We start from the raw sequence: 13,999 nt of genomic DNA, 5'->3' as shown, positions 1-13,999 counted from the left end.
TTGTTCTCCGTTCCACAACGACCATTCTAGAGCAGAAAGGCAGTAGGTTAGCGGAAACTTAGCAACCACCCGTGTTTCTAAAGTGGATGCTGTGTTATCGCTCTTCCGGCAACACGGATGGTGAGGCGGAAGCGGAACGGTATCCGGATCCGGTGGGAGGGACAAACGGAAGTGCCTTGTGTCACACGCCAGTCCATATATAAATGTTAATTGGTGACTGTCAGCGGCTGGTTTCTGGTGTTCATACATTCCTTCTCGTTATATTTCGATATCCTGTTCAATTACCATCCAAATCCACAATGTCGAAGTCGAATGGCGTCAGCCTGGCATTCCCCGCCGAAGCAGCGACAAAGGAATATGCAGCATCTCTAGACTCTTCTGATAGCCTTGCTGCGTTCCGGGAGAAGTTCATCGTCCCATCGAAAGCAAACATTGCTTCCAAAAAGCTAGCAAAGCCTGGTTAGTACCATCCTGACAGCTGTAGATCTCGTCACTGATTGTCACAGGCCTTTCGCCCGAGTCATGCATTTACTTCTGCGGTAACTCACTTGGCATTCAACCCAAGGCCACAGCAAAGTACTTAGAAGCACAGTTGGACACTTGGTCATCTATCGGAGTTGGCGGCCACTTCACTGATCTTGAGGGCTCACCCTTGAAGCAATGGCAGCTGCTCTCAGAGCAAGCAGCTGAATCAATGAGCAAGATTGTGGGAGCAAAGCCAGAAGAAGTCGCAGCGATGGGAACACTTACAACGAACCTTCATCTTCTGCTGGCTAGTTTCTACAAGCCGACGCAAACCAAGCACAAGATCTTGATGGACTGGAAGGCTTTCCCAAGTGATCACGTATGTTCGAAAGAGGCTGCCTTCTGCTATCACGGCACTGACTTCAATATAGTATGCTATCGAATCTCATATTGCCTGGCACGACCTAGATCCTAAGGAGTCTATGGTGCTCATCGGCCCAGACGAAGGCGAGTACGAGATTTCCACCCAGAAGATTTTCTCTTATATCGACAAGCATGCCGATGAGGCTGCTATGATTCTCCTTCCTGGTATCCAATATTATACTGGACAACTGTTCGACATTCAGAAAATTACTAAATATGCTCATTCACGAAACATGGTGGTTGGCTGGGATCTGGCCCATGCCTTTGCTAATGTTGAGCTAAACCTGCATGATTGGAACGTTGATTTTGCAGCATGGTGCACGTATAAGTACGGAAATGCCGGTCCTGGGGCAATGGGAGGCCTTTTCGTGCATGAACAACACGGAGAAGTCGATTACAGCGCGGGAGAGGATGCACCCAAGTTCCGTCACCGTCTAACCGGATGGTATGGTGGTGATCGATCGGTCAGATTCAAGATGGATAACAGTATGTGTGCACTTTGCTATAGACAACTCCGTGGGCTAGTAAGCTGATTCGATTGATATCCAGAGTTCAAGCCCATTCCTGGCGCTGGAGGGTTTCAGATATCGAATCCTTCGGCTATCGACCTTGCGTGTCTTTGTGCCGCCCTATCGGTGTTTGATGAAACATCAATGGCAGATCTTCGCAAGAAATCAAAGATGCTAACAGCATACCTTGAGTTCCTTTTGCTTAAGGATACTGAAGAGGAATCCAGGCCGTTCAGCATTATCACGCCCACAGACCCCGATGCGAGAGGCGCACAACTGAGTCTGCTCCTCAAGCCTGGCCTGTTGCAGAATGTTGCGCAGAAGTTGCAGGAAGCAGGAATAGTCTGCGATAAGCGGGAGCCGGGTGTCGTGCGTGTTGCTCCGGTTCCTTTGTACAACAGCTTCAGCGAGGTTTGGACATTTGTGAATATCTTCAAGGGTGCACTACAACAGTGACGGGGGTTCACTAGATCGCTTGTGCAGGACTGAGTTCGATTTTGATAGTGCGCTCATTGATGGATAGTTTTAGAGATAGATACCAACATATTTTATTCTTAGTGTGAGAGCTTGGGGATCCCTCTGAGGAATGGTCCACAGTCACTGTGCAGAAGCAAATAATATATGTAGGGACTTTATGAGAGACTCATACTGTCGAAGTCATAAGTTTCCGAATCCGTTTCTCGGATCACCACTTCGCAGAAAGTCCTGGGCTTGCGAAAAGAAGTTCGTGGCTAATATTGAGTATTCATCGTAAGTAGGCGAGCCGACACCCATAGGATACTGTGCATCGGCCGTGATGATGGGGGTCTGAATGTTGAATTGAGATGTTGGCGACTGTGGTAGAGATTGTTGTGTATGCAAACGAAAAGGCTCCGGTAAAGGGGACGTCTGCGACACTTCGGCTCCAGGTGTGGGAGCTTCAGAATAGAGTGAGTCCCCAAACATGCGACGGGCTGACTCTGCATCACTATTGGAAGAATACTCGAGGATCTCCCAGAAGCGCGAGAGATCTATGAGTAAGTACTTATTCTGAGCGCCAGACTCAAGTTCATAGGATGCTGACACAGCATCTTCCAAGCTCTGCAATCTGTCCGCCTGTCTGAAAGTCAGCAGATAAAAGTGAGTATGGAAAGATATTCCCTTACCAAACGTGCCATATGTGGCCACTTGCGTCCTAGAGTCTGCACGAAACTAACACATTTGTAAAACCTGTTGCGTTTCTCTTCGCGAATGCTAGTGTTTTCCGTGAAGCTAAGCTGCAATTCAATGGTTGCTACCACAGCAGCACTATAGCCCAAGAAAGGATCCGAGACAACGAAAGATCTTTCTTCGAAGTAGTCGATAAAATGAATTATCCATGTCGTGTGCGACGAAATCAAGTCCGAGCTGTGCTGCAAGAAAATCTCGGGAATCGTACTCCGGAAATTTCTGAGGCTGAGAGAGAGCAATAGCGGGTGATTTAGTAGACACAGAATCGTATGATATAGGAACTGATTCAGTAACCATGGTCCCCAGTAATCCCTCCTTTCTTGTAGATCCTCAAGTGTTCTTTCACTCAAGTTCGCTGGCTTGAACCTGTGACTGTATGGCATCTGCGTTTCCCGCTCCATAAGAGCAGTCAATATTCTCGAATACTCTGATTGTGAAGACCACGGGGGTACGTTGCTAGGCTTCCCATGGCGTCTGACATATTTTGCTGTTTTCGCAAATATTTCGCTGAGCATGATCACGTATGCTAAAATACCCTGATCCTGCATGCCTGATGACCGTGTTTCATTCGCCCCATTGCTTGATGAAATCGTTGGAGGCGGCCGGCTAGGACTTTCTGGGAACTGGGGAAAGCAGCCATCGGGAAAATCTAGATTGTCGAAATCAACTCCGTGAAGACGCTTCAAGAGACAAATACTCCAGAAGCAGCGCCTGCGCTCTTCACGTGCAGCTGGGGATTGTACTAAGCCAGACTCTAGGCCAAGGTTGGCACATTGTGCCAGGTTCATTGCCAAACTGCAATGGATGCTCGAACGGTGTGTGTTTCCATCTAAGAGTGATCAGGTCAGCAAGGCTATCATTCTGACGTGTCAGTGGTCGTATTACTGGCAAAATCCACCAAACTCAAGAGGCAAAGGCTCTGAAGAGTTGAGAGCTCTATTGGCCCTTCCGATACCCTCCTCATAACCAAGCCCCTGGCTACTTCCGTATAGCCATTAACAAGTGACGTGAACCCGCCAGTCTGCGAACTCTCGTCCTGAGAGAACCGAATGCTCAGCGCCAACATCGCATATACTATCTCTGGGTCACGGCTCCTCAGGCTATCGAGGAAGCCTTCCTTCTGAAAGAGTGGAAGGGGCTGCGAGTGGCAATATATCAGATAAAGCTCTGCCATTGCGAGCACCTTTTCCCAAGTGGGAAAGGGGATATTTGGGCTCAGAAGGGATGCTACAGCATTGCTCATTACAGCAGTGCGAGGAGCAGCTTCCCGTGGCTCTTGTCTGGGGCTGTTCTGCCTAGATTGAACAAGTTAGAACACGGATGACATCGCATGAGGGAAGCTATGTATTACCCCAGGGCATCGAGAACTTGCCCCATTCTAGCCTCAAGGCTTCCCAGTCGTTCCTCCTGTAGGAATTTATCAGAATTCAGCAATGACCCTGTCATATATATTGGCTTACCAAGATTTCCGAGATCCTGTTCTCTGAGGCGGGAGGCACAGAAGCCCCCTCCCGTGGGATGGCAAGCCCAGCTGTCGAAGATCTCCTATGTTCTCCAGCATAGGCGCATTGCTGATTTAACCGGGCGCACAAGGAGCAAACTGGCTGCTCCCCAGGACATTTTGCCTTCTTGCGTCTGCGAAGAGTCAGTGAGGAGTGCGTCATATAGCGCAAGATCGGACTAACGTTCCGTCTCACCTGCATGGTTCACAAGCTTGCCGCACTCGCTTAGCCGGCCGCTCAGCAGATGTGGACGCCATGTCACACCCTTATATTCGCGTAAATGTGCAATGTATATAAATCATGGGATACTGAGGCTTTTTTGTCAGTTACACCTGCTAGTGGAAGCCTTGTGCTGCCGTACGCAGGAGCGCTTATACGCTCCTAAGAGGTACAATATCCCCACTTCTTAAGTATTCTCATTGACAGGTGGCAGTTACCATAGACTAATATCTTCATCGTAAGGCCATCTAAGCCTTGACATCCAGATCGCAGAGTAGGCGATATGTACTATGGCTTGAACATTTTGGAGACTGTGATGTTTGAATTATCAGCCAAATGTTGGATGGCCTTCCGCTGATTGTCAACTATTTGAACGTATCTTGTTTCCCAATTTGGATAAAGCGCCATGAAAGGTATGGATGACTAATCTACAGACAACCATCACCTCATTCAGGTAACTAGTAGTACATACTTTAGGTCTGGGCGATGGTAGCCCATTCGACAATCTTGCCAGGGGAAGCGGCCACTGCAGCCAAATAATATACAATGGTTATGGTGCTGAAGCAGGGTATACTAGCTGAGCCGAGGAAGTCCAGCAGCGTCGCATCGTGCCATTGTAGTGATTTTACAAGCGTTTACTAAGCCTGGCAACCTTAAATGTTGTGACATGTACCTTTAGACACAGCCGAGTGTACAGTTGCAGGCTCCCTCAATCTTGCCTCTCCTCGGATCATTGGTTAATGTTTCTCTATCCACCCGAAACAAGCGGACGATGGCTGGGACACAGGGTACTCGGGTATATACGAGAGAAAACGAGGCAGATATTAACGCTTTGACGCTTTGGAGAAAGTTATATACAACGTCAGTTATCTTTCTTTCTAGCTGCCTATCAGAGAAATAGAGGTACACTGTGTCAAAGTTGGCGAGGACCGCATTTACGCCTTGCCGAGCCAGGTCTTGTGGCCCTATGATGGGCATTAGCAAATCTATCAATCACGGACCCCCATTGAAACACGGTATTTCGAGGTGCAACTTACAAAGACCATACGACCCATAGCGTAGGTGGTAGCTAAGAAAGATATACATTAGCCGTGATCCATTGTCATGGTGTATTTGAAGAGCCTACCGATGCCCATGCCGTAGACGGAGATGAGGTAGGGCCACATGAGGTAACCACTGCGCTCAGTCTGTAGAGATCCCGTATGTTAGGTTTCTTCATTTCTTTTGCGAGCTGGGATTTATTCGCGGGTCAACGGACCTTCCACCACTGGCGCTTGCCGTCGTGCTGCTGGAAAAGGCGCTGGTAGTAAGGGACACGGTTCTCACGGAACACGAACCTATGAAGAGCAAGATATGTTAGCAAGTTGTTTCCAGTATGGAGTCTCGCTTCCGAGTCCCAATTGCAAGGAATCTTCAGGCAATTGAGCAGCAGAAAGCCCCGACCGACAAGCCGTCAGCCCGGCCGCGCTCAGGAAGCCATGCGGGGGGTACAATTGACGAAATGAAATCAGCGAACATACCCAGCCAGACGAGGAGCGGTGCGGAACATTTTGGCGGTGCGCAAAAGCGACAATGGGGGTTATGGAGGTAGTAGGAGGGACAATGGCAGATGAGAGGCTAGCAGCAACAATGATCAGTCGATGTCGTGAAGTGTGGACCCGAACGGTCCTTGAATATCACGTGACTACCCTCCCACTTCCGCCTTTAGGATGCGAGGCTTAATAATTATCACGTGAATACGCAAGCTCCTAACCGTAGCGAGTATAGCGTGTTCTGGTGGAAGCCCGGCCTGTCCAGAAAAGTAGTAGTCCGCGGAATCAAAGGTGTGCAGAGCAGAAGAAAGCCGCGAATTACCTGTGTTCATATGTGCCACTAACACACATCGTGATAGAGTGCGATTTATGAGGATGGTCAGATTTACTGCCGCCTTCCTTTCGCTCTTCCTTCCTCAAACCTCATGCGCCCGGCTCTTCTTCGACTACTGAAGAGGCCGTCAGCTCTCTCGGTTCTCGACTCCCTGATATCGATGCCAATTGGGGTTGAACAATTGGACGTTCGGCGCACTGCTAAATGTGTTCGATGCCTATCCAAGACTCACAAGCAAGCAAGAAGCGCGCCAGCTGCAGAGTTGCAACAAACGCCTGCGAACGATTCCTCTTTGCCATCAACGAAACGAGCACTCAGCTTCCGCATATACGAAATTAATACGCCACACAAGCAGGCCACAGGTAATGGTGGAGGCTCTGGCGACTCGGCTCAAAATACTTTTGCCATAAACTCTCGCAGCTTCGCGTTACAACCGGAGAGATTGGAATTCGAATCGGACATAGGACATACGGATGACATTGGAACCCGATTAGTAGACAACCCGGTGCATCGGAACGATCTTGCTCTCTGGGAGGAGCTACTGCGATACCGGCAGCGACATTACGGTGATAAAGGCACGTTGGATATATGGGAGGGCTTGACGAGCCGAGTTGACGGTGTGCAACTGCCCGTTGAAGGAGAAGTCGCCGATTTCTTTTGGCAAAGCTTCGTGGAAGCTGGCATACGGCACGGTGTCATTCTAAATGAAATCGCTAATTATGCGCTGGCGCTTTGGAATACAACGGGCAAACGTTGGGAGGGTTTTTATGAGGCTGTCGTTGGTGGCTTTATTGACCGTGGCATGACACAGCAGGCTGTTGAATGGCACAAACGCCTTCATCATCCTCATTTGACACACCCGAACGATATCCTGCATGTCTTCCGGCCGATCGCTCGTTCTCGACAGCAAAACAGAGTCACTGAAGCGATAAAGCCAGGGGGGCGGGCTGCCTCATCAAGCTTATGGGCCTTCCGCAGCATCTGCCGCATGACACCAGGCCACCAGATCTATGCTCCCATCATGTCTACTCTGTTACGCTGTGGCCGTCTTGGCGATGCGCTTTCAATGCACAGACTCCTCATCCAAGAGAATGACCATCCGCATTCGTTCGACGAATTCGAGCCATTACTAGAGAGCGCCAAACAGTACGGGCCATGGGCATCCTACCAAGAGCTCCATACCTATGCCTCCCAACGATTCCCTGAAAAGATAAACGAAACCGATGATCCTGACAAAATCGCTGCGGAGACTCAAGGAAAGCTTGCGCATGAAGAGAGACCCATAAAGGACGAGTTCGGTGCCCGAATCTTTGCAACTGAGGCTCTTAACTTCGATACAATCCTTTCTGGCTTGAAAATGTTCGGCGTGCCAGCTCTTGGACCGCAATCTCTGCGGGAGATGGCGCTCAGGTCTCGGGGAAGTCAAGATATACTAAGCAAGCTCCGGAAGCTTGAACGAGCAGGCATTTCGCTGGGGAACTCTGTCTTTGTGCGTCTTCTTCGCAAGCTTGCCACGGAGAATCGCGACATACTCTTATCGGACTTGCTCAACAGCGACGAGCATCCCGATGTCCTTGAGGATGCGCGCATACAGGAGACTCTACTTCTATCTTACTATATGAGTCAGGATTGGCGTCATTATCATATGACCCTTGCAATCTTAAGTGAAATTTCCGACGAAGGGCCGGCTCTGTTCAACATACATTTTAGGAAACATCTTGCAGCTGGCGAGTGGACTCTGGCCTCCAAGCTGGTTGATGAAATGGCACTGCGCAGTGAAAGCCTCACCAAAGAGAGCATTGACTTCATGGTTGAAAAGGTCCTGACCCCTCGCAGGCCCGGTGTCAGCCCGATCAAGGGTCAGCGCCGTTCCGAAGTCGTGGAAGTAACTTTCCTCTTCCGAGTCTTACGACGCATCGTTCCTGTGGGTGCTTCTGTGTCTCCTGACCTTTGGGTCGAGATGATCAAGCGATTCGGCATGATGAATTGTTGGGATGAGCTTCGAACATGTTGTCTCTGGCTGGCCCGTCATTATTCTTCTAAACCCAAACAAATCCACGCTCCTCTCCAGATCATCTCGCTATCGACTGTACAGCAATCATCTCATACTATCTCACCTGACCAGCACGGCAATACCATTCTCGGGGCCATCTTCAGCAAACAGACGCAAGCCGCTCTCGTCTACTGGGGGTTCCGGATGCGAGTTTCCTCCAAACGAGACGACTATAATCCTTTCCACATGGAGGGTGGGAACTTTGTTCCTTGGGTGCGCGGGCTTGTCCTCCTTCGGGAGCTTGGACAGAACGGTGTGCAGCTTTGGACGAGATGGATCAGACGAGCTTGCCGGCACCGACTTGCTGTTCTATACGGACGACCTCGCCGCTCCAGTCGTCACATGAGTCGCATGTTGCGACGGGAAAACCCATATAGTGTGGAGCGAGTCCTGGGAGATATTGACCGTGCGTGGGGACAGCCCCTCCTGCTCCAGGGTTGTGCACCCAGGGATGTGTATCGGCTGGTGAACCCACCCAGCTCGAAGATGTCTCAACGTCGAACACGTCGAACCTTCTTGCGGGAGAAGAGCCTACGAGGGGCAGCCTTTGTGAGTAGCCGGTGAATGTATTATATATGTACAATATATTATATAGCATCACATACGATAAATAAAATGAAATGTAATACTAGCCCAGCCCAAGACAAGACACACCGCTCACGTGAAGAAACCCGGGGCAACGCGGCCACACAACAAACGAGACAAACACGGGCGGGCTTCGCCACGGGCAATGGCGTGGCCCCGTCAGCGAAGTCAGCGAAAATGCGAAACAGGAGCAGCCATGACCGACCCTTGTTCCTAAGAATAGGTTGGCAGGCAACGCGGCCAGACTCCATCTCCCAGAGCCTTGTTCATACTGGCCCACCGTTACTGGCAGATCAACACTGCCCTCGAAACTTTCTCATGACCCGTAAGGGTGATCCCAAGCCAAATGGCGCGGTTGTTGCCGTGGTTCAGGCTTTGGGAGACCATGTAGTGCGTCTTGGTAGTCCACACTCTCTGCACAATTCACCCAGTGCTTTCACCAGTGGGGTTTATTGATTATTGCTCTGCCTGCTTGCCTGCATCATCCGCATCCTTTTACACATCCTTCATGGCCCGAATGTTGGATTCTTACTGTGTCTGATTCTTCTTCCTTTCTCTCCTCCCCCTCCTTTTCCTCACTGAAACAATAATTGTCACTCATCAGGCGCATCAATTAAATAAACCCTTGAATCGAGTAGACTGATAATTTCCCCTTTTTCTTGATATACGCGCATTTTGTTGTATCATTTGTTGCCTGGACTTCGCAGCCGATTTCTTCTTGCATGAGTCCTCCCGGCTTATATAGCATCTGAACGATCGATACCCTTTTCCAACCAAACAGAACGCGCAATCAGTATGCTAGGACTAGGAGTTCTAGCGCTCCTGCCCTTCGCAGCGGCGAAGGCTGTACGGCCGCGATCCACTGCATGCAACAACTCCCCAGACTTGTGTTCCAAGTCATACGGAGAAATCACTCACCTGGGCGCACACGACAGTCCGTTTCTACGAGATGCCTCGACGGATTACTCTACCTTTGGAGACCAGTAAGTTCAATTGGGAAGGCAGAACGTCAATGCAGTTTGTTGACCAGTCCACAGGTACTACAACACTACACTCCAGCTTGACGCTGGTGTCCGTCTTGTCACAGCTCAAGTTCATAAGTCGAATTCACAGTGGCGTCTATGCCACTCTAGTTGCGATTATCTAGATGCAGGATTGTTGAGCACATGGCTGTCAGATATCAAAGGCTGGTTGGACTCCAACCCCAATGATGGTACGTTGGTGGCGGACTGCAATTACTCCCAAAGGAGCTAAGAACTGACATCTTCCGTCAATCACCAGTTGTGACTGTTTTGCTGGTCAACTCAGATGACGCAACAGCTTCTGATCTTCACTCGCAATTCGAAACGGCCAATCTTACCAACTACACCTACACTCCGACCTCCCAAACCTCCGCACCGAGCTCGTGGCCAACATTGCAGGAACTGATCAATAATGGTACCCGGTTGATGACCTTCGTGGCATCTTTGGACGCTTCCAGCAACACGGTGGCACCGTATCTGATGGATGAGTTCACTTTCATCTGGGAAAACAACTACGATGTGACCTCCGCTTCCAACTTCTCCTGTGAGCCCGATCGTCCCTCGAGCGTCAAGAACGAGCTTTCCACCGCCTTGTCTTCCAACCGCCTCCCATTCATGAACCACTTCCTTTACCAAGAGACATTGGACATTGAGTATCCCAACGTCAGCTACATTTCGACCACCAATGCGGCGTCTGGAGGAACGGGAAACCTTGGCGACACAGCAACCAAATGCAAGAAGGAGTACAATGGCCGTCAGCCTACCTTTATCTTGGTTGACTTCTTCGACAAAGGACCCGCCATCGATACCGTGGACAGTTTGAACAATGTTACCAACGCTACTGGACGGAAGAACCTGACTTCCGTCAGCGTTACCAGCTCGGCGTCCACCTACTCTAACGTTTTCAAGGGTCTGGTTGAAGTCGTCCAGAAAGCCAAGGACGGAGCGAATCCCAGCATGGGAGAGTGGATCTGGGCTGGTGGAGATTGGGGAAGTCTGCTGGGCGGCGGTATTGCAGTTTAAGCTGACCGCTGTGACCTCATACTTCTTTGGAATCTTCACCGTCCTTTCATCCTTCATTTTGATTACTAGCCTATTTAGTACATTTTCATTTTGCATCTATTCCACATATTTACAGTTGCAACATCAGCGCTGGATTTCAAAGTTTTGGACGAGCCTCACGACATTCCTTTGCTATAAATAGGGGGGGGGTATAAGGTTGGCGTTCGGATGATTATCATATTTTGCACAGTGTACCTAACTGATATGACCGTTTCACCATGTCCATAAGCAGCGATAGCATGTAAAAGAAAGGTGCAACTACCGGAGCATATCCACTCAATCGAGTATCACGCACACATCCCCTTGTAATCTCTTACTCAGTCGTTTTTCAACAACTCACGGACCTTGTTCACTTTATCCTCAAAGGACTGCTCCTTATCGGTCCTGTAAGCAAGAAGAGGTAATAATGTTAGCCTGTGTAACCACACCCCACCCGAGCCTCTAGATAAACAACAGTCCCCAGAAAAGAAGCAAACAAACAAGAAAAATCAAAAGAAAAGAATGAATGAATACACACCTCGACCCAACCCGAATATCCGTCTGAATCCTCACGATACCCTGCTGATGAAGAATCGTATGCGCCTGACCAATAACCTGATGAACTCTATCCCAAGGACCCTCTATGATAGTAGGTAGTAGAACCCGTCAGTCAGCAAGCAGCCAATAAAGCATACCCATGCGCACGCATCAATATAACTAAGTACTACTAGTACAAAAGTATAGTACCATCGGAGGGTAAATTTCCCAATAGCGATGGTATACATACCGAGAGTGGTGCCAGCTGAATGCATGACGTATTTCAGGCCGGATTTCTCAATAAGGCGCTGAACGTCGGCTATTTGGGCGGACACGGAAGGGGATGAGGTGCCGATCTATTACTTATCGTTAGTATAGTGTAGTGTAGGTTTTTAGCGAAGTTTACTAAAGTTGGAGAATGCATATGGGGTTGGTTCGTGGGTATGCATGTGGGATGATTGATTGATTGATTGATGCTGGACGGGCATGATGGGAATGATTGATTGAATGAATGAATGTGTCACGTCACTTTCATCCCTCAACCGGGTATTGATTGCATGGGTAAGATGCGGGAATAGTCAAGCAGCATGATGCAAATAACTAGATAGTTGCAAGGAATGGAATAACCCACTGGGATCAAACAGAAATCGGCGGTGCAGTGCGGGGGAGTCGGGATGGATGAGGATGTCTCGGCCATATTTGTTGTGCAGAACCAAATTTGGAGTTAGATAGTAAGTAGTAAAATGAATATTCAATCCAAATAGAATTGGGGGATCTGATTGCGTGAGGAATGATTTCTACTGGAGGATGGGAATGGATTGACAAGTGGAAGCAGCCAGCCACTTTTTTGGCGGGCAGTGAGGAGAGGAGTTCATCAGCAAAGCGCGGGGCCTTAACGGCGGACGGAGGGGCAATCGTGACTTGCAATCAGTTCGCATTGACATTACACCACTCTATCAGGAGATGCGCATTGGCTAAGTACAACTACTAGCTTATAATCATCGGAATTGTTCGTTACTCGCTTCTCTATGGTGGAATATAATCCCACCCGCTCTCTGAGGAAATGTTGGCAGGCAACTCCACCGGCGAAGATCTGTACGTTTCCGCGGACAACACATCACCAGAACCAAGATGGAAGATGTATCTTCGAGCACAATGCGTTGCTGTGGATGACGATCGGTTTGTGAGGTCTCATATCTGAAGCCAACTTTACCCTGGCGAAACCCGACCGGAAGGAATTAGTGCTCCTTCGATGCAGGTTTGCTTTTTTTTTTCTCTTCCTTCTTCCCCGGATTCCAGCGCCTCCAGCAGCATCATGACCGGTTTGTACTAAATTTGGGCCGACGGCCGAGGATGTCCCTAAGACTCACTATCAACTAGACTAGACTACTGCTGTGGGTGTGGGAAGATGGATCTGGATCTAACGATCCTGGGGCAGATGCTAGTTTTACTAGCGAATCGTTTGTCCGATTTTCCCTTTGGTGACCCTCTTTTTATTCCTTGCTCTTATTTCTGGTTTCTCAAAGAACAAGTCAATAATAGTTGTCCCACCCAGTTCCTATGAGGGGGAAACACAACTGACAAGAGGACCTATGGCCAACAATGGCCTGCAGGGAAGACAAAAGGAGTGCTCGAGGCTCTGGCAGGATAAGACGGGAAGGAAGAACGCCTTCACATCGTCAAATCGCACTGGGCCCTTGCTTGGGTCGTCTGTCATCTGCAATTGTTTCGGTCCGCCCCTCTGGTACCAAATTCGCATTCACCAACCTAGATTTGTCGACTTCTCTTGCCTCGTGGCTAATCTCCTATCCTCACTGGCTTCGCTCACCCTCCTTGATCAATTTCATTTTCAGCTGAGATCACTTTCTTCTCTTTCAGTTGGCCGACTCTCCTTCTGAACAGCCCATCCGACCGGGTGTGACGCAGCCCTGCTGGTCCGACCGTTTTGTCTTCCAGTGCGCTTCGTTAGTTTGTCCCGATAGTTCACTAGCGACTACGGCAGTATCGCTCGCATGATTTAGCATATTCCGTGACGTTCAGTCAACTCTATCTACCTTGTACTCCTCACCCTCGACCTCCAACCAGCGTCTGCTCAGCTGTCCACGTTTCTGACCGCCTCTTCTCGTCGCGGTGCAGCATCCAGGACCCGGGCTCTGTCGACGTTTGCGTGCCCGACGCCTTGCGTTTAAGCGCTCACCCTGATTTCGCTTCGGACGGTAACCACTACTCGTTACTTTTCTCATTTACGAAGTCTTTCTTATCTTGTCACAGTATTGGCTAGCTGCTCGTGTCGCTTGAAGCGTCAGATGCGCGGCGTGGTAACAATACTGAGACCTTTCGAGATAAATCTGCGCGCCGTGATATGATTGGCATGGGATCCGCCTAAGGCTCGCACGGCCAAGCGCCACGGGGCTGCGACGACCTAATCCCTGCACAAGGCTCGTCCTTCCCAGATCTAGCGACTGTTGCCACTAGACGCAATCGGGTTGGGGGATTTCCCTCCAGAATCCCTGAGCTCATCACTTGCCGTGCGGGTGATTGAGTAGGCCTTAATTACTGAGATCGATC

The 13,999-nt window shown here is 49.6% G+C and overlaps 6 protein-coding genes across 6 annotated transcripts; 3 read left to right on the top strand and 3 right to left on the bottom strand.

Annotated features, from left to right (window-relative positions):
• Window positions 1-299: 299 nt before the first annotated feature.
• AtWU_03135 (kynureninase 1) lies at window positions 300-1,853 on the top strand (the record flags this gene model as incomplete). Its single annotated transcript, XM_035498248.1, has 4 exons — window positions 300-459; window positions 507-844; window positions 897-1,374; window positions 1,438-1,853. 4 exons carry the CDS (start codon window positions 300-302, stop codon window positions 1,851-1,853), a joined length of 1,392 nt encoding a protein of 463 aa, XP_035354141.1.
• A 201-nt stretch (window positions 1,854-2,054) lies between these two features.
• Window positions 2,055-4,365, bottom strand: AtWU_03134 (putative C6 transcription factor; the record flags this gene model as incomplete). Its single annotated transcript, XM_035498247.1, has 6 exons — window positions 2,055-2,492; window positions 2,543-3,435; window positions 3,492-3,901; window positions 3,958-4,013; window positions 4,067-4,241; window positions 4,304-4,365. 6 exons carry the CDS (start codon window positions 4,363-4,365, stop codon window positions 2,055-2,057), a joined length of 2,034 nt encoding a protein of 677 aa, XP_035354140.1.
• An 897-nt stretch (window positions 4,366-5,262) lies between these two features.
• AtWU_03133 (cytochrome c oxidase subunit 7) lies at window positions 5,263-5,876 on the bottom strand (the record flags this gene model as incomplete). The annotated part of the gene is made up of 5 exons (XM_035498246.1): window positions 5,263-5,292; window positions 5,365-5,396; window positions 5,454-5,514; window positions 5,586-5,664; window positions 5,848-5,876. The coding sequence occupies 5 exons, from the start codon at window positions 5,874-5,876 to the stop codon at window positions 5,263-5,265; spliced, it is 231 nt and encodes a 76-aa protein (XP_035354139.1).
• A 408-nt stretch (window positions 5,877-6,284) lies between these two features.
• On the top strand, window positions 6,285-8,810 carry AtWU_03132 (uncharacterized protein; the record flags this gene model as incomplete). Its single annotated transcript, XM_035498245.1, has 1 exon — window positions 6,285-8,810. The coding sequence occupies one exon, from the start codon at window positions 6,285-6,287 to the stop codon at window positions 8,808-8,810; it is 2,526 nt and encodes an 841-aa protein (XP_035354138.1).
• An 816-nt stretch (window positions 8,811-9,626) lies between these two features.
• Window positions 9,627-10,876, top strand: AtWU_03131 (uncharacterized protein; the record flags this gene model as incomplete). The annotated part of the gene is made up of 3 exons (XM_035498244.1): window positions 9,627-9,814; window positions 9,869-10,044; window positions 10,113-10,876. 3 exons carry the CDS (start codon window positions 9,627-9,629, stop codon window positions 10,874-10,876), a joined length of 1,128 nt encoding a protein of 375 aa, XP_035354137.1.
• A 356-nt stretch (window positions 10,877-11,232) lies between these two features.
• On the bottom strand, window positions 11,233-12,128 carry AtWU_03130 (thiamine-binding protein; the record flags this gene model as incomplete). Its single annotated transcript, XM_035498243.1, has 4 exons — window positions 11,233-11,299; window positions 11,433-11,535; window positions 11,682-11,787; window positions 12,063-12,128. 4 exons carry the CDS (start codon window positions 12,126-12,128, stop codon window positions 11,233-11,235), a joined length of 342 nt encoding a protein of 113 aa, XP_035354136.1.
• Window positions 12,129-13,999: the final 1,871 nt, after the last annotated feature.

This window comes from Aspergillus tubingensis (assembly GCF_013340325.1).
Source record: "Aspergillus tubingensis WU-2223L DNA, scaffold_4, whole genome shotgun sequence".
Classification (NCBI taxonomy): Eukaryota; Fungi; Ascomycota; class Eurotiomycetes; order Eurotiales; family Aspergillaceae; genus Aspergillus; species Aspergillus tubingensis.
The sequence above is the reverse complement of the archived record's forward strand: the minus strand, read 5'-3'. Positions and strand labels throughout refer to the sequence as shown.